General features: G+C 45.4%; 1 protein-coding gene across 1 annotated transcript in view; it reads right to left on the bottom strand.

Moving 5' to 3' along the window:
- LOC135907322 (receptor-type tyrosine-protein phosphatase H-like) overlaps positions 1-20,136 on the bottom strand; it is a 109,268-nt gene that overhangs the window by 23,222 nt on the left and 65,910 nt on the right. The window contains exons 21-23 of the mRNA XM_065439002.1: positions 4,014-4,095; positions 3,154-3,244; positions 2,828-2,904 (exon numbers count right to left, since the gene is read on the bottom strand). Of these exons, the coding sequence (XP_065295074.1) occupies positions 2,828-2,904; positions 3,154-3,244; positions 4,014-4,095 (250 nt within the window). The remainder of the gene's footprint in view (positions 1-2,827; positions 2,905-3,153; positions 3,245-4,013; positions 4,096-20,136) is intronic.

The raw sequence follows: 20,136 nt of genomic DNA, 5'->3' as shown, positions 1-20,136 counted from the left end.
ACAAACTTTCAGTCGACAATGAGCACCTGAATAGCGTCGTATTTCCATTGTGTTCCGTCTGATTTCGTGCTCCTCTACGTAAATCCGCACTACCGCGCGTCAGTTGTGGTCACTGTTGGGGTTACATTGTCATTACATTGGCCACATTTACGGTCGTTAGAGGTTGAAGTGCTTTGTCTAGCGCAGTTTAGTAGAGTTAACTTATACCGAAGTTAAGATAACGTAAACGAAATCAAAGCCATTAGGAGACCGTGTTTAACCATTATGGAGGCGGCGTCCTCGTGTGGTACTTAGCAACTCTTCAAAACACAAAATCGCGAATAAGAGTGCATTTTGTTGGGCATCACTCAGTGACTCCTTTACGCCACCACGTCCTTGCAATACAGTTCCTGAATTCAAGCATTATTCTCAGCTATATTAGACACACAAGTTGAAGGTGTCGCCACCTAGGGCATAATATACAGAGGCTTATAGCGGCAAGCCAGTGCATTACGTCCATAAATGCTTGGTGTGTCACGACGCCAAAGAAGGACTCATTACTACGCAATAGGCATTCGGCCCATTAGCAAGAGCTTGTACGCGTAAATAGCAGCAGACGCATTCCCATGTGAAGTCTTCTTGCAGTCTAGTGGTGTTCGGTCCTTTGAGGGATGGAGGTTTTCCTCAAAGAAAACAGTGCAGCATCAAACGCCCCTATTACGAACTTTTTTCATGTCGAGTGTATGAACGCAGACAGAGGAAAAATAATGAAATTGAGATTCACATTAGTACCAAATATTTGCGAGTCACCTAAGCTGATCGGTCATTGCGAAGTGGTGGTAACGCTTCTTAAACAAAGACAGAAGGTAGAAAAAATTCGGTTACATTTTCAGTAGCACTACTGCATTACAACTACCGTACACTAATTCTTGATCTTTATATTATGGTAGGCTCCTCACTCGTACGTGCATATTAACGAGGAATACTGCGCTAGGCTTTATTAAGAAATTTACGCCAATGACATACAAAACAACAGCTCCCACAATGAGCGAGGTCTTGGAAAGCCAAATGAGACGTTTCAATGAAAGTCGGCTGTTTCGTGAAGTCGCCGCGAAAATTCTCCCTGACGCCATCGACTTTCACAACGTCCCCCTAATTTTAATCACCAAAGAAAGCCTACATCGAAACAAACAAGTGTCACGACGTCTTCCTGGTCTAAAGCGGGCCTAAACACGAGAAATATTTGAAGATTTATGACAATAATAGTACCGGAGCTTACGCCAACGTAAAAAGAAAGTCCACGAAAGTAATGAACTCTTTTCAGATAGCTAATTCAGTGTTGGGTTTAAAAAAATGAAATTTATGACAGTTTAAATTAATTTGGTGATGATCTTTCGTGTTCCTTTCAGAGAACACTGACGTGAAACGGTAACCAAGTTTAGATTGTTATGGTCTGTAAAATCCTTATTGACTAAAGGACGGCCAGACTTACACTCTTGAAGCTCGTGCTGAAAACATAGGGGCTCGTAGTACTGTGTGAAGTAAGAAATTTCAAATGAGGTTTGAAGGTTTTCTGTACTTTGCCTTTTCGGGCTCTACGGAAATTCTCAAATATATGTTATTATTATTATGTTGTTCGATTAGAATGCAGCGTTGCTACCGGTAAATAATTAACTAGCGGAAACAAACGCTGTGGAAATGCCTTACGTCGCACTGTATCCAGAGCTTCAAGACAACGTCGACACGCGCCTTTCTAGTTTTCATTTCTAGTTGACATTTCTAGTTTTACATTTCTAGTTTTACGAGTTTACATTTCTAGTTTTACAAGTTTCTTTCAGAAGCTAGGCGTCGTGGCTTAATCGCTGAAAAAGCACAGTTCTCTATTTCCTCTTCACTTAAAATTGTTCTCTTGTCTTTCAAATGCTTAAGCATTTATATGCGTTCCCAGGGAGGAAAACCATCCGTCCGTCGGTCTCTCCATCGATCCATCACGTAAGGCGATCGCTTTCAAGATGCAGCTCACAGAAGGGAGCGAACCTTGAAAGCGATCATTTCCGTGTTGCCTCTGGCTTCAATGCGAGCCATTCAAGAGATGCTCCGCGCTGCCGCGCCATACGCAGCTACCGCCAGAGTGCGGTTCATCACGGTTGATAAAGGTTGGACGTGGATGTGCAACGCGCTAAACAGCGATAATGGCTTATAATGATCGGAATGCCAGAACTGCACCTGGAAACATCACCTGCAATAGTTGCGTTATCATTTCACGTTGCACTGCCGTCTGCTGTCTTTCGCGTCGCCGCAGCGCTGTCGGTTATGGCGGTGGTATCAAGTTTTATAACACTCATAATTACACCGGACTACGCGGACATGAGCAAGTGGCACTATGCTTACGCATATTTTTTCAAAGATGCATAACGCATAATAGAACACGTTAAGCTTGAGAGAACCAGACATGTTGAAGCTTCATTTACTGTAAGCGTCGTGAACTCCGCAGCTGACCAGAGGCTGCGGAGTTTTGAATTAATGAAGGATAATAATAATAATAATATTTGGGGTTTTACGTGCCAAAACCACTTTTTGATTATGAGGCACGCCGTAGTGGAGGACTCCGGAAATTTTGGCCACCTGGGGTTCTTTAACGTGCACCTAAATCTAAGCAGACGGGTGTTTTCGCATTTCGCCCCCATCAATTAATGAAGGATACTAACAGCATTTACCTAAATACAGTAAAGCTATTCAGAAAGAATATCCAGAACGACTTCCTCGGTTAAAATGAAAAGAAGCTTTCAACAAGTGAATGAGATAAAAGAGTATTTCTTCAAGCTTCTGCGCTTCACCATCATCTCACCTTCACAAAACTTGCGTTGATATAGGACGACTGTTCGTCGTCGCCTACAACGGACAAGGGCACCCTGGACTTGTCAACTGCACAAGAACACGAATGCGTAGTTAATCAAAGCGTACGCCGCCGTTTGTGACAGCGCTCATTTGCGAAATTTCCGCAAGTTGTGAATGTATTGTCAAAGCGCAGATCATGCGGCTGCGCATGCGTAAAGATCGAGTAGGTTTGGAAGTACCACTTCTAGCAATATCTTCAGACATTTCTTCAGACATTTCAGCAATTATTTTCGGACATTTGCTGTGGAAACACCAAAAAGAAGTACTGGGGCTTACACGGATGAATGTTGGTGAACCGGTTCTTCTTGCTGTTTGCGGGATGACGTGCGACGTCCGAAGGATACTGTGGACTGAGCTCAACCAGTCTCTGACAAAACAGAATCAACAAACAATTAATACAATTCCACACACTCTTTTCCGTTGCCTGTTGGGCGAGAAAGCCCCAAGAAGCTTGAGAAGTGTAAAGGAATTTATTGATTGGAAAATTACGACAGTTGGGTCTTTTACCTCGCACGCTAATGCATATGTACAAAACATATTATTGGTCTTTTTCTTACGTATTACACGTGGTACGCGGGTGTCTTTAACTACGGCTTGACTTCAGCACGATGGCTTGCCGGTATTTATATAATATAAAATTATTCCCTTGTACAGAAATGTACAGACAGGTACGATAACCTGGATTAATAGAATTTCACGCGCTGCTCAGTAATTGCTGATGTTTTTGCTCTCCAAAATATGGAGCGTCTTCAGTTAAACGAAAGCAAATTATTTACGCGATATACGCTTACATATAATGTTGGTCGCGGTGAAAGTAGGTGTGAAAGACAACCTGTTTCAAAAATTGTCCTTTAAAAAAGGTTTATCTGTGCTTTATCTTCGCGGCCCTCCCCGTGTTTTAGTCCAAGCCACCTTCGAGTGGAAATATCGCGCAATTGCATGCTTGCATTCCCAAAGCGACACAATGCCCGTTAGGAAACTGGCGTAGGTGGTGGCGCCAGATAATTCTCCATGTAATATTTTAGAAATTTTTTGAACAGTGGAATGAAACCATATTTTTTCTTGCGTGGAATGCACCTCCATGCTAGGCAGAGACAATAACTGTACTAAAACAGCAACTTGTTCGTAAATGGTACCTCGTACTCATCGGCGAACCTGTAGGCCGAATCCTGCGTCATCATCGCAAGGTGGTCCCGGAACTCTGCATTAGGTATGGGCCTGAAAATATAAAAAGAAAACGGCGTGGTCTGAGCAAAATAGGGTTGGCTTCTTAGTTTCCGAATGCGATACTGATTGAGGTGTGGCGATTCCTCAATTGACTTGTTAGCAATTTTGCCAGGTATTTATGTCAAAGAGTATGTTTCTCGCAAAAAGAGTTCTGTGAACTGAGGATGATGGAATCGTGAAACGCAACAGGGTGGACAGCACTGGTTACAACCAGCGTACGTAGAATAAACAATGGCAAGCGAGCGATGACCCACACCTTGCCGTCGACAATGCTGTGGTGGAAGTTTTGGCTATCCTGGTCTCAAGATGAAAAAGAAGTAAGTGCTTACATCAACTTCTGCTACTTTACTCTCAAGAGTAGTCACCTACAAGAAATAATTATCGGACGGCTTCCTTCAACTTTTTTTTTGCAGGTACGTTAGAGAAATTCAGCAGTGCCTTTATGGAAGTGCGTCCGACGTATCTCGCTGATTGTCACATTTTCACGCCAAGATATGTCGCGCAAAACATTGTTAAGTAGCAAACAACATGATTCCCTCGAATCAGCGTTCATTTTACGTATGTTGCAGTACGAGCGTGCCCGAGTCAGCGCGCAGCCCTCGCAGATTGGTGCTGCTGCATATCATTGCTGCAGTACCTGCCGTTGATGCGCGCTTTCGCAGTAAGAAAAAAAAACGCATTCCGTTCGGTGCCCCCTCAACGCCATGGCATGGCAGCTCGCGTTTATCGTAACTAGACCAATGATACAATTACGCCTCGCTACCGATCAACATAAGTGATTGGTGGAAATGAGTTCCGGGTTGCATGCATAATTTCGCGCACACGAATGTGTTGAAGGCGAAGATGCGGTCCACTAGTTAACGGAAAGGCTGAGTCATTGAAGCAGAGAAGTGCCACTTTTTTATGAACTTCCGCTCACCGCTCTGCAAGACGACTTCGAATTTTGGTTCGCGAACCGACGTGAGCGACTCCTGCTATGTAGATTTGTTTATCGCTCAGTGTACGTCTTTCTTGACGCTTCTTGGGGAGACTGTTTTATTTATACCGCTGTGCAGACCAGTAATGAAAACATTAAAAAGTTGGAAGCACCCGTCACATGGTCGTGTGAGACGTCGTAGTTCTATATACGCTCAGAAGAATTATCTGCTGTGCGTACATGCACATATGAACTTTCACGCTGGTTCATCTATTGCGTTGGGAAAGCGTGCTCGTCCTGCACCCCACGGGCCCGGGTTCGATTTCCGCCCAGACGGAAATTTACCAAATTTTCTTTGCAAAGCCACAAATTTGTTTTGTGCGAAGGAACCTTTCTGAGAAATTTGACGTCAATCCGAACATTTTTGACGTGTTTCATTGTGTGCGCTTAGGTCAGTTTTGCGACGATCATTAGGTCACGGCGCCGACTACAACGCCGGAATTTCGCGCATTGGGGCATACAATGTGTTCGCATGAAACGTTGGCTGTAGTGAGTTTCGAACCTACGCACGTGCACGCTTAGGATGCGAGTGTATTACTCACTGGGCTAAACCAGCGCCTCCTAGTTGTCAGGCATGTGCACTCTGCTTTACGACATCATGATACTTGGACCGAAATGTCGTTTGCCACGCTCGATGCGAAAAGTGCAGTGAGTTCAGAATCACCGCGGCTTACTCGGGAGCATTAGATTCTATGGCAGTCGGGCAAGGTAGCATGACGTTGTAGCGGCGCGACTGTCGCCTCCTAAGCAGGCGAAGAAGAATACGGGCTCACGTGCGCGTGGCGCGAGAATAGACCACACTAACCCACTTGACCTGAGCGGCCCCGGTGTCGGCACTCCCGAGATCCTGCTCCACCATGGCTGGCTGGCCTAAATAAACCTAAATAACCCATAACGTAACGAATCGCAGTACGCTGGCGTTGTGTTATTTCGGAGACGATTGCGAAGGGCGTCAACACTTTCGCTTGCACGCGAGGAGTTCATATTACGAAGGATCACTCAACGCCGTTCAACTGGACATTATTGCGTGGGCGTTCACGACTGTCAAGAAGTGTTTAGTTGTCGTCGAATTTCTTCAATAACCTTTGAAACACAGGTGGTTAAATTGACAGGATGGAAGAAGTCAACTGACAAAAGCGCTTTACCAAGATTTTGCAACGACACCACGTTAGCGATCCTCCTCCACGCAAGAACGCATTCTATCTCACAGATCCTGTTGAAGGCGTGCAAGAGAGTGGAGGTGCCTGTTAAACCAAGTTGTTTCAACGTGCAGTACGGGACGCTGTCCAGACTAGTCGCTGTTGCTTTGGTGTGTCCTTGAAAGAACACACTGCCGTTCATTTAAAAGCACGAGTATATCCAACTGGGCACGATATAAATTACAGCTCTCTTTAGCGTCATTCATTACGTAGTTTCGATGGACTGACATTATATTCCGACCCACTGGAGCTGCCTTGTGCCGTTCTGGTATAGACCAAAAGCATTCCATAAAATTTCATTGTTCAGCGGACTCCATTACGCATCGCTTGAATCTTTTCTGCTTCTGCCGAATGATCTCGCAGGACCAAGCGTGACCTAGGTGCGGGCGTGCCAAATTCCAGAAGCCTGCCTACCACACTTTCTTCGATATAGTCCGTCATCGTGCAGTGATTGTGTAGTCAGTCAGGTCGGATATTGGGGTGCGAACCGTCGTCCCTTAACATCCACGTTTTTGATACAAAAGACGGAGAATTTATTTTCTGTCAGATTGCTACTCTCCTTGCTCTTTCCTTTATAGTATGCGTGGCTGGGAAGCGTTCATAAATTACGTCAACTCAATTTTGCTTCCTGGCATAACAAATAGTCATGCGTCTGTTAAGAAATTACGAAATAGAAGTAAACATTTCGAACGTTTTTAAGAACGAAAGAATAAGGACTTGTTGTCAAAATGTGGCCTCCCTTTTTTATCATGTGCGAAGCTGTACCTAGGACTTCGTTTGTTCTGCTTCTTAATTTTCAGTACCTTAGTAAAATAATGAGCGCGGCTTCTTGATGGACGTTCATAATTGCATTGCGATTTGTCTTACACTGATGGAAAAAGTATACAGTGAACAAAGAAGAACAAGAAGTGAACGTATGTGGCTCAACGTACGTCCGCTTTTTGTTATTCTATGTTGGTACTTTAGTTTTTCTGCCACCGTAATACTTAGCCAAATACAATCATTTCAGTACCTTCTTTTGTCGCTTTAATTCATACTGATCATTTCCTTTTCTACTACAGAAATATTCCTCAGTAATTAGTCCTGCCAATAAACAAAACAAGGACTGCTTAAACTGAAGCTTACCCACTAATACAAATTTCATTTTCAATTTAAGCTGACTTTCATCTCCCTCAGTCCGCCAGAATTTGCCCCGATTTCCTTTGCGTTTCAATTGCCAAGTGGCGTAATGGATACAATGGCGTATTGAATGAAAATACGATGAGGCCCAACAGGCTGTCTAAGACCAGGCATTTTGAATGATAAGTGGCCTGTCGCCTGAAAGACACGCTCACACGTTCATAACAGAAGCCGTGTTGGTCGACCATACGAGATGAAGTTTTTTCCCATCTAATCTAATGGCAGCATTTCCGATAAACCTAGCATTGTTTACATGTACTCGAAGCGAGCAGGTGGCATCGCCACACCAGCTGACCCAACGCGATCCGATTGAGTGGTCATGCATCTTTCCAAGCTGGTCGGGCGAGCCAACTGACCTCGTGCAGACGGCTTCACCGCATTTGCCTTGACACTCTGTCGGCCTCAACCACTGGCGTTTACATAAACCGGGCAACCAAAATGCCAACCGACGAGCCGATTCGAGCTGACTTTCCGGGGGTAATGAAAACTCAGCTTCTGCCACGTGCAATGAGGGCAAGCAGGGAGGGCCGTGATTTGCGTAATATAAATGCCATGCGTTTGTCGTTCGCGTCTCCCACTTTCGTGAGAGTCAGCTCTCGCGAAATTCAAAGCTCTCTACGATTCGAACCGGCATTGTTGAAATGCTAGGCGAAACACGCAGTTGGCTTATATTTGAGTAAACACGAAAGCCGCTTCACTGCTGACCGCCACACTGATGGCATTCTTGCGCTGTACGCGTCATGGTACCATGTTAAAGGAGGAGCGAGTCATAGCCGCAGGGCGTATCGAGTCAATCTGTGAGCCGAATCCACTTCGTTATGGTCGCTCTGCTTTGCTTGGCGAAGGCGAACCACGGAACGCCTGCACAAACATGCCTCCTGCCGAAGCTAGGCGGGACCGGACTCTTAATTAAAGTGGTGACTTCGAAAGTGCGCGAAGCTTCGGAGGCGCTTCAATCTGAAATGGACAGTCTGGGACGCGGACTACACACAGACCACCCGCCTTGCGGTGTCGCTTAGTTGGGTACAGCCCGTAACACTTAACGTCTCATTTTGTCCCCGTGTCGTTTCCAGTTTCGTCGCAGCACAAGCCCTTGTCCCTCCTTGCCGGCCGCGAAGTCACGTTGGAAAACACCGAAAGAAGGGCAATGGTCGCTAAAAAACCTTTAAGTAAGAGTCTGTTTTATGTGGGATGCGTTGGCGGGATCGTAATTATTAAACGAGATTTTTGTTGCAACTATGACGCGGGAGTGCGATGCATACGAAAAACAAACATATAAATATTTTTTGGAGCTGTAAGAATTTTGAGGCTTGCAAGACCGTTCGATGGCTTCACCGTTTCTTTACTTTCCCGAAAAAATCCTGCGTATAACGTCATTTCAGAAGCTCGCAATTAGGGGGCGGGACCACGCTTGCAATGCCCGTGGTATTCTAGGAGTTATGCGATCTTACGCTGTCCGTTTTTTTTTACTGTATTGTATTTTTTTTATCCGGCAAGCAATAAATATGCAGTACTCAATCATTGAAGCAAACTTGGACGTGCTACTGTTTAGGCTCCGTGGTATTTTAATGTCGTCGAAGCACAGAGGCGAAGTGGATCTTCGACGCCAAAAAAAAAGGGCGAAAGTATTCGGAGCAGACCTCTAACTCTTTAACTCTTTGGCTATTCTAGGAATAAAGGCGAAGAACACACATTTGACAGCAGCAACTAGAAAGCACCCGTTGTGACCCAGCGGAGGGCACATCAAAACTGTCTAGTATTGCTGTAATTAAAGGGCTACTTCTCTCCGAAATATGTCTCTGTACCGCATGACATGGTGCGTTTCATGGACATACATAGAATATTAGAAAAAAAAATATATATATATATATATATATATATGTATATATATATATATATATATATATATATATATATATATATATATATATATATATATAATGGGAAACAAGAAAACAATCACAACCATTGCACTCTGGCAAGATAGAATAGCACGAAAGCATTTTGCTTTTCGTTTGTGAGCTTTGACTGTCCTCAGCTTTCGCTGCCATTCCATCTTGTCATTTGTTTGAAGTGTCTGATGATGGGAGTTGATGTGCTTGAATGGACGATGTAGTAAAGACAGTGCTTGATGTTCGAGAGAGACTCTTTATGCACGATTGCTTTATGATCACTGTGATATACACTCACTGGTTCGACTGCCACCCTGGAGAGGTTCTTGGCTAGAATAAAGTCAAAGCACGTCCGGTAATGCGTGATAGGTATCATGGGGTTAGAGTAACAATAATGGGTTAGAGCTGCCGTATTGCGTTGCGAGACTGGCGTCGTTGCTCGTTCGGAGGTGCCCGGGCTCGCGATTGTCGTTTTCGTTCAACATCGCGGGAACGTTCTTCGTCAGTGGTCGTTTTGCACCGGCGCCGTTTACATTCTCGTTGCTGTTCCCTCCGGCGCTCCTCGTACGCATGTTGTTCTTCGGGTGTACGAACAGTACGTGTCCGACCCATCGATAACGCAGCTGTTGCATGGCTCACACCCTCTTAATCAATGCCCCATACCACCGTAGACGCGGCCTACCAATTACGATGACAGGAGAGAAGTGGATTCTTCGCTGTATTGATGAGCGACAACGAAGCCAGCTGTGGAATACGGCGACGCTCGCGTCATTGCTGATGAAAGTTTTTTGCACCACGGAGCCTGCTGTGCAAGAGCACGACGACGACAGATGGGTAAGTAGTAGCACTAGCACGTTTGCACGGTGGGCGCCGAGAATTATTAAGTTCTTTGCACAGAGAGAGAGAAAACATTTATTTATAATGGGGTGAGGATACCTGCTCGCAAGGTGGAGCCCATAGTTCAGGGCCCCATTGGCTCGCGCCACTCCGCGTGCCCGTGGATCAGCCGTCATTGCTTTTGCGGGTCTACACCGGTAAGCGCAGTTTCTCATGAAGAAGGTTAAGTGGGATGTGCCTGTGAGCTTGGACCCTTTCTGCAGTAACACCAGGATAGGCCCACATGAGGATATTTTGTGTTGCCGGATGCCGAAAAAAGTATGGAAGGTTAGTCATATACAGATTTCGCTGTAAAAAGAAAGTGAGCAAACAACCTGACTCGTTTGGATGCGTTAGACATATAGGTGTGCAAATGAGCGACTGTAAAGAATGCATAGGCACTGCCTCAGAAGTACCACTACGAAATTTCTACAATAATTTTTCTAAGTATTTACTTTGTTTTTCGCGACCGCAAGTTGTTATCAAAACGTAGTGCAGTGCAATCAATTCCCTGTATCACAATGCATGTCCCATAAGTTCAACAGCAGTCAGAACAGGCCAATGCAACAGAAAGTGGTTCGAACGTCACCACCAACGTTTTCCAATCAAAGCATGTAGGAAAGCAACCAATTACTTAACAGAATACGCGCCCACCAGGAAATACAGTGAAATTTCACTAGAGAAGTTCTGTTTGTCGTCATTTCAGCGATGTAGCTCACTTGCGTGTTTATGGAGAGAACACCGACGTTAAACATGATATTACCGTAATAGCACACGAAGTAGCCTCATAGCTTTCCAGGGATTAGTTTTATTGAGGGTCTTGGACTTTGTTCGATTGTTTACAGCCTTTGATATTTGCAGCTTTCCTGCCAAACGCATCGCTTATTTTCTAATTTACAAGAAGCAACAAGAGAGGTGAACTCTTTGCTTGATAAACTCCGATAATTATCTCTATATCTATTCCCTCCAGTACATTACCTGCTTAACGCCGACACTACTCGAGGTCACTTTAGATTTAATATTAGTAACGCCTGACGTAAGCTGATAGTGACACCGCGCGCTTATCTTCGACTGTTTGTTGAAGGCGGTCATAGTTACTTCCACAAGCCTTCCTTTCAAGAAATAACTACTCAGCTAACAAACTTGATACCGCTTAATTGTGAGAACTAGCTTTCAAGCCAAGTCAGTTCATCAACTCGTTTCACCACATTTGACTGCAGCTGTTCTGATATCTCCGCACCAAATTTTTGATGCTTCAAAAGAATTCAGACTCTGGAAAAATCGAGTGTTTAGTTTAAATTCGCTATTCCTGAAAACTATGCAGTTGTAAAGAAAGGCAGCAGGTTGTCAAAATGGAGGAAATGCTTTATTTCTACCTAGTGACACCCAAGTATTTGAATGGTGAGCTGTTTCATGCCCTATAATAAGCCAAAAAAGAGGCATGAACGGTCAGATAGCTACCGGATAACTGTTAGTTGAAGATGTTTAACGTCCAGAAAAATAAACAGATTATTGCAAGTGAAACGATCCATTTAGCCAATATGGTCTCTATTCGCGATGCTATCGGATCCTATAGGAAATGTGCGAAAATCAACATGTTTCTATCCAAACGCATTTGGCTACATAGTGGTATGATACATGCGCATGGTTCTTCAATAAATGGCTTGTGCTCTTATTTTGTGACACTAGTAGGTTTTGTTTTATTGTCCGTACTTTAGGTTAGCTTACCAAGCACCAACTACTCGGCATGCAAATATGTTGAACACAAAGATATGGGAAAGCTGAATTTATTCACTCGCTACCTCACGCTCAGCAGTAGAATCTTGTATTCAACGACATATATCAGTGGATATTATCCGAGCTACATGACGTAAACACTCGAAATCTTTACAATTCACATTCCTTTCACAAGGCTTTCATTGACTGATAATGTTTATTGCTATTTCAGAATTATCTCTCAACTATGGTAAATACCAGACTAAACAGTTCTACCCTGCAGTTTAATTGGGAGTACACACCTTGAAACAGCCGTTAACACAGTGACAGGTTCAACGTGGTCCAGTACTCAAACCATGCCTGATTAGTGCAGCACGACATCAACGAATCATAGCCGCGTAGAGTGAGATACAGCAGAAATGCATGCATCACTAAAGACAGGGTGGAATACAACCAACACTGCTTTCACTGGCTCGCTGACTAAGACGTTGCGCTGCTGTGTTCAAGGTAACTGGTTAGATTCCGACTGCGGTGGGACAATTAAGGTGAAGGCAGAATGCAAAAATAGAAAGAAGTCAGTCGCTTACAGTACATTTTGCACACATTAATGAAACCGAGGTAATCAAAATGATTCTTTAGTCCAGTACTATGGCTTGATTCGTAATCGGATCCGACCTTGGCAGAAAAAAAAAGAAAAGAAAGAAATCCCCGAATTTACTTTAACCTAAAATAGAGCAAATGCGTCGAAAAACCTTGACTAACAAATCTTCCTAGTCGCCAAGTACAGGACAAACGCAGTAACCCCCTCTTTAAATGCTGCACTAAATTCTTATATTTGCAACGAGTTCGGGAGATACATTTGCAGGTGCAAGTCAAGAGCAACGCACAGCGCCTCCACTCAATCTTGCTTGTACCCACCGTGGTGTCTCGGAGGCTACGACAATTCGCTGCTGACCGTGAGGTCGCCGCTTTGATGCCCTTCCGCGCGTGCCGGATTTTAGTTGGGCGGAATACAGCAGAATCTCCTGTGCTTAGATTTAGGTGCAGGCTGTGGAGAGCAAAGTGGTCGAAAATAATTCGCAGACGCCTACCCTACTACGGTGTCCCTAGTAGGTAGAGTGTTGCATTGAGACGTTAAACAGCATAATGTTTTAAACCTTGTTCGCCGATTACGGTTTTCAACCGATAATGTGGTGTGGTGGTTCGCTAAGAAACAAGGCTGTTGGGTCAATAACCACGTCGCCGTACACGCACGCGCGCACACACACACACACACACGCACACACACACACACGCTCGCGCGCGCTCACACGCACGCACGCACACACACGCACGCACGCACACGCACACATGCAAACGCACACAAAGACGCACATGCACACACACACACACACAAAATCCTTTTTTGGCTGCCACGTCGGTGATATTGGAGTGATCAACTTATAGATACATACAGGTCAGCGTTGAACAGTGCTCTAGCCTTGGACGGGCGTTGAGTTGCAGCACGCTTACGCAGAGGTATTAACTTTCACATCTAATGTTGCACGAATACATAACTTTAGGAGATTGAATCGTCACAGAAGCAACCTCTACCGAAACTTACCACGTAGGCTGGAGATGCAAATGAAAGAAATTCAGTTTCACTTGCGATCTAGTTGTATAGCATTCTGGAAAGTTTAGGCTGCGTTGTCGAAACCGTGCTTTGATTGCAGAGTTAGTACAGCAGGGTTTTACTACGGCCAGGATGCTTACCAGAAAAAAAAAACATTAGCAATTATCAGCTGGTTGGTAATGATTCCCCATTTCTCGTGGACAGTGGTCGAGAGGACGCAATGTGCACACATTCCATCAAAGCGATAGAAGAGAAAGAAAATGATGAACAAGCGTGAAAGACAACAACACAGAAAGGAAAGATAAAGGCACAGCACTCCACCGTATTTTTTGTTCGTTTTATACATATCCTTTGCAGCAGTTTCAACATGCTATGAAGCCTACTCGCGCAGCTCTTTTGCATTCTTGAAATGCGGAAAGTACGCGTAGACGCCACAATATTCTAGTGGTAATTTTGATTTTTTGTCTGTAATCAGTGTTAAGAGTTAAATATGAAAAGATTGATGGTGAAGACACCAATATCTATAAAGCTGTTTGCATCAAGTTACAAAAGAGAGCTACGAATGCAGAACCACTCCAATACACGTTTGATCACTGCACGTATTTTCTTTATTCCTTTCTTGCTTGAAGTAAATACGTTAACCAATACATTTGCCATACCAATTGCATAGTTGCGCCACTAAGAAAATCAAAAGCTACGCCAGACGAAATCGCGTATGCTCAGCACACTCATTCTGATTAAACAATAAATTACTAATCGGAACGCTTTCTAATGTCTCTATGTAACCTAGCGCAGCGAACGCTTCTAGTATTCGAAACTTTCTCAAACTACAATTCCCCCGAGGCACGTAATTTATTACGGTTACGTCCTGCGCGTAAACTTCTTCGAACTCCGTTATGCCAGGGCCCCGAAAGAAATGATAGCTACGATCTGCCTAAATATGTCTATAGATTAAACTGCGATTAAACATAACCGTCGATGCGGTTTTAGTGGGCATTTCACTAAACCTACACGCGCCCACATAGCGCAACTCCCACAGAATGCCAGGCGAACGTATGATCGTTTATGGCGAGTGCTCTCGCTTCAACGATTGCGAGCGCGAGCTTGATTTCACGCTTCGCATGCGGCAAGCGCTTATGGAATTGTACCGCAGCGGTGCAAACGATTGAAATAGTTTTCCGAATCGTTTCTCCGGAAGTCGCCGAACCCGTAGCGCGGGAAACGATGGCGAACAATCGAGGTTGTGCCACATGGCAGAAAGGCTTTGGCGGATCATTAAATGAACCCATCAGCGTGGCCCTCGACGTAGCTTCCTATCGGTTATGGCACGTTCACATTCCTATCATGCTGAGCAACATGAAACGGCGTTATTTTAGGGCCTTCGTCATATTTTTGGGGCTTCATTAGCAGTTGTCTAGCCGAGTGCAATACATCGTGCCTGTATTGCGTTGGTAAGAGATGGCAGACTGCAATTATGGGGAATCAAAATCGATTTCAATATTACAAAGTGAACGCACTCGCATCGATGTGAGGACAAGCACATTGCCGAGAACAATGATATGAACAGTAGAGTAATACCACTAATCTAATAAATCACGACAACGATGCTTGTAATCGGAGACTGGGAAATCTGGAAGCCGCTACCAATGCATTCCATGAAAGAAAATTGGGGCCTCCGGACAACTGCAGCATTTGTACTGCTGCTGTTATTTTTTTTTTACAATAGCGGCGTCCCCCCAAAACTAGAATAGGCGAGACGTGGTCATTATGAACGCCCTCTAGAGTGGATGGTGCCACCGGGACCGCATGATTCGTCGCAAGTCCACATGACAATATATTATTAAACTACAACAATGCTTCATTAAATTACCTCATATCGTCATTGCATACGCTCCGTTTTCCTGACAAGTGTCTTATGCCATAGGGCAAAACATGGGTACCGCAGTCCCTGCAGTAGTTCTTTGGCTCAAGACACCCGCAGCTGCGTACGGGCATCGTACGTATAGATGGAGTACAAATTCTCGGCTCGACCAATAGCCATGATGCCATGACGCTTAAACGATGTTAGCAAGCACTGGACATAGTGCATCCATTATTTGCAGAGCACTTTGAGCTGCTGGTGTTTGCAGCTTGTTCAGTATGATGCGCATTGTATTAATTAGCGATTGCAGCATTTCGACCACCTGCCTGTCTTGGTCGCACAAATCAACAGCAGTAGACGTCGTGGGTTGTCCAGTAAAAGTTTGCTGTGATTCTATTGGTGAATGCTGTCGTTTCGGAAGAGCCGGCCAAGATCCGGCAGATGTGGTCTTCTCAGTGGCCTTGTTCCTTGCGGGCCTTTCCACAGTGTCTGACCTGTGCGGTACAGGAGGAGGTGGTGTTGTAGGAAGTGGCATGCGTGTCGCAGAGGCAACAGCCTTCCTTGAGGAGCGCCAGCGATGGGAACGTCGCTTCCTGATATTATTGGTGGCTTCGCGATGAGATAAATGATTTCTCGCCATCTCTTTCAAGATGGACATTTCCTTCTTAATATGTTGGCCTTTCTTCGATGAAGCTTAATGTACCCTCCGCAGTTTGAACACTTTATTACAGTCGCGCCACATTTATCTGCAGCGTGGGGCTCAACGCAGCGAGGGCATGCTGCCTGATTTTCGCAGACGCTGCTCACGTGTCCCAGTTTTTCCGCACTGAAGTTAAAAATGCGTCGATCTTTCAGTGGCATGCCAGGGGTCTGCGGACCCGTATGTCAGACTTTCGCCATTTAAATTTTACAAATCGCTTCGCCATACTGGTCATTTGCGAACCAAATACATCAAATCTACTCAGGCTGTCCGAATACGAATATTTCGTTTCGTCTACATGCGGTGCGAGCATGAAAGTGACCATCTACATCCGCATGGACCGCTAACGCGGTAGAGCCTCATGGCGACAACCAATATGTCTGCCTAAATGTCCAAAACAAGGATGCGTCATTTACACTAATTGGACCCAACATGTCCCCAGCAGGTCACTTTGACGGCGAACGACTTAAGAAAATATTACTTATGAATAATAGCCCCTGGACTATCACAGGTGACTTTAACGTGCAGCACCAGCTATGGGGAAGCACTAAAATTGACTCCAGGGGCTCCTGCTTCTGGAGTCAAAGGAGTCTTGCCACCTTTACTGCCGACCATGATTTGTGCTGCGTGAATGACGGCTGCTCTACATTTCTGCGAGGCACGACCTATAGTAGCTGCTTGGACTTAACTTTGGGGTCATGGCGCTTTGCCTCGAGTGTCCAATGATTTACGGACATAGAAACACATGGAAGCGGCCATATTCTAACATACATAAAGATTAGTGGAATTGAGCAACTCTCCTCTAGTGTATTACGTAAAGTTGATTGGTCAAAGTTTAAGAAAGATACCGATAACGCCTGTCGGGAAGGCCTTTCACATACTATTGAAGATGAAATCGCAAGGCCATTGAAAACATCCATCTGCTCGCTTACAAGGTCAGCAAAGCGAGCAGACTTCGATATTGTACTGGAGTTGTTGCATGCGGCACGCCGACATGCACAGAGAAGGTATCGGCGCACTAAGTCCGTCATGGGTCTGATGGCTTCACGACGCATACAAAAGAAAGTCCAGCGTCGTATGGATAAACTGGAAGACAAGCGATGGAAAACTTTCTGTCAGTCGCTTGATCCCGGAAAATTGCTCTCGCACACGTGGAGAACGGTTAGGGGTCTTCTCTCATCTCCGCATCTAAGGAAGCCCTTTGCTGCTCTGGCCCTCTACCAACTCCGCTCGGAAATTCAAGTGGCTGAAGAGTTCTGTGCACGGGTTGCTGGGTCCGTGGCCATTATTACTGACGCTGCAATGAATAACATCCCTGAGAAATGAACGTGCTATTTTCACTCGAGGTGACCTATTCTGGGTTGGCGACCTGCAGGCGTTCTTTGTCATCAGGACCTGATGGCATCACGTATGCTGCCCTATGCCACCTTGGACATGACGCACGTGATGAGCTGCTTAACTACTACAAGCAACCTTGGCAGAACGACGCCGTTCCTAAACAACGGAAATCGAGTCGCTTCATACCCATTCTCAAACCAGGGAAGTCTCCACTTGATCTCCCATCATATCGTCCGATTGCGCTTTCGAGCTGCGTCGGCAAAGTGGTCGAATAAATGATTCTTGCTTGCTTGGAATGATATCTAGAGCGATTCAACATCTATCCGGACGCCATGATGGCGTTTCATCGAGGTCGTTCGTCAATCCGCAACGTCATTGACATCGTAACCTGGGTCCAAAATCAAAAAACACTCAAGCACCAATAAGTGGCACTTTTTCTAAAAATAAAGGAGCATATGGCAACGTCGCCCATCAGGCCATACTGAACTCACTTGAGGCTGTCGCAGTAGGTGGTCGGGTTTTTCAATGGATTCGGGACTGTTTGACAGAGAAGTTCTTTTTCTCTCAGACAGAACACGGTTCAACCTCAGAACACTAGATCTGCAGTGGTGTGGGGCAGGGTGGAGTGTTGAGCCCTATTTTGTTCAACCCCGTCCTGGTCGTTCTAAGCGGAATACTTACCGCTGACAGTTTATGTCTCAATATACGCCGGCAACATTTGCATGTGCGCCTCTGCAGTGACTCGCCCTCAGGTACGAGCCAGGCTTCAGCGGGTGGTAACTATGACGGCATCTTATCTCCAAGAACAAGGCCTCAGTGTGTCTACTGAAAAGTGCACGTTGGTTGCCTTTACGCGCAAACAAATTTCATAGTATCCTGTTTCAATCAATGGTCAAGCTGCATCCAATGTTAAGACGCATCAATTTCTGAGTGTCATCTTTGACCGGAACCTCTCGGGGAGCCCTCACTGCGTCTATCGGAAGAAGTTAGTGGTCATTGCGCAGATCTTCATATTTCTCTGCGGGAAAAGCTGGGATACACCAGTCCATTCTATGATGTAGCTGTACAGGGTACTGTTTCTCAGACTCCTACGTTATAGTCTACCAGTGTTGTCAAATACATGCAAGACGAACTTTCGCGCCTTGGATAGCATGCATGGTCAAGCCCACGCACGTGTTTAGGGCTGCCTCGGTGCACCTCAACATCAGCAACAATTGCCATCGCGGGAGACCATATGATTCAGGCTCATGTGGCTGTCGACTCTCTCAGAGTGCACATTCGCCATCTGTCAATGACCCCGGAAAATAATTCGGCCTCCCTGCCAGCCGAGAGACCTCAATCTACCTTTTCAAGAGGGATTAGTGCTCCTCAAGAGTGCATACCGTCATCTTTTAAACTGGCGGTGAAGCCTTCATCTCCCCCGTGGTGCCTGCGATAGCCTCAAGTGAATTTTGCTATTCCTGGAATTACAAAAATGGCCAATCATCTATCTTCGGCTCTGAAGCAACATACGCTCCTATTACTGCACTAGACGCATCATGACCACATACATATATATATATACCGACGGTTTGACCTTATCTACCAGCTCAACTGCCGCTTTCGTCCTTCCAGCTAAACAGGTTACAGTTAGATTCAAATTGTCACGCATGACTATATCTGCGTCGGCAGAACTTACAGCTGTCCATGCCACTATGACGTACGTCAACGAAGAGCCGAGAGAGAAATGAGTCGTATTTTGTGATTCTAAGGCAGCTCTTCACAGTATCAAGTCTGCATTACATCACAGAACGTACGAGCAGATGATATCTGGCGTCAGGGAAGTGCTCCAACATGATCTGGAAAGAGGGCACAACATAACGTTTCAATGGATTCCTGCTCACTGTAGCATCGTCGGCAACAACCTTGCTGACAAGGCTGCCCGGTCTGCCCATGAAGATACCTAGATGCGTCAACACCTCTGGCGAAGTGGGACGCGGCCAGGGAACTTCGCCTGCTTGCGTGCAAAAAGCCACAGGATCTCTGGAGTACAAGTGCCTTCAATTGCCGATTACATAAACTCGACCGCACGCTACGGCTACAACTGCCATCTAACCTTTCCCGCGGCGAATGAACCTTGCTGTGCCGTTTGTGGCTGGGAGTGGCGTTCACGAACGCATACTATTATCCTTTTGAAATAGCCGAGAGCCTGATTAGCGACTCCTATCTGTGCGAGGAAACCATCGAACACCAATTGTGTACCTGCCCTCGCTACGATGTACAATGCTTCTCTCTGCGGGCAACTTTACACCGACTGGACTCAATACCATTCACCGAGTCAAAGATACTCGGACCGTGGCCACACCCGTCACTGGCACGAAAAGCGATTTGTGCACTAGTACAATACTTGAGGCACAACAGCTTATGAGGCCGGTTAAAATTTCCCTCCCAGACACACTCAGTGCTTACTCTCTCCTTTTTTTCTCTTTCTATTCCCCTTTCCCCCCAATGTAGGGTAGGAAACCGGGTGCTCTGCTGGTTTACCTGCCTGCCTTCCCTGTCCTTGCTTTCTCTCTATCTCCATGCTAACTGGATACGCATCGGAACCTCATCGGCGACCATTCGTAAATTGTTATGTGTGCCGCAAATTATTATTTAACGAGTTAATTAGTGACTTTTAATTAGTTGAATATGTGTTTCTATT

The sequence above is a fragment of the Dermacentor albipictus genome, chromosome 10, assembly GCF_038994185.2.
Source record: "Dermacentor albipictus isolate Rhodes 1998 colony chromosome 10, USDA_Dalb.pri_finalv2, whole genome shotgun sequence".
Lineage (NCBI taxonomy): Eukaryota > Metazoa > Arthropoda > Arachnida > Ixodida > Ixodidae > Dermacentor > Dermacentor albipictus.
This window is presented reverse-complemented; position numbering and strand designations above follow the sequence as displayed.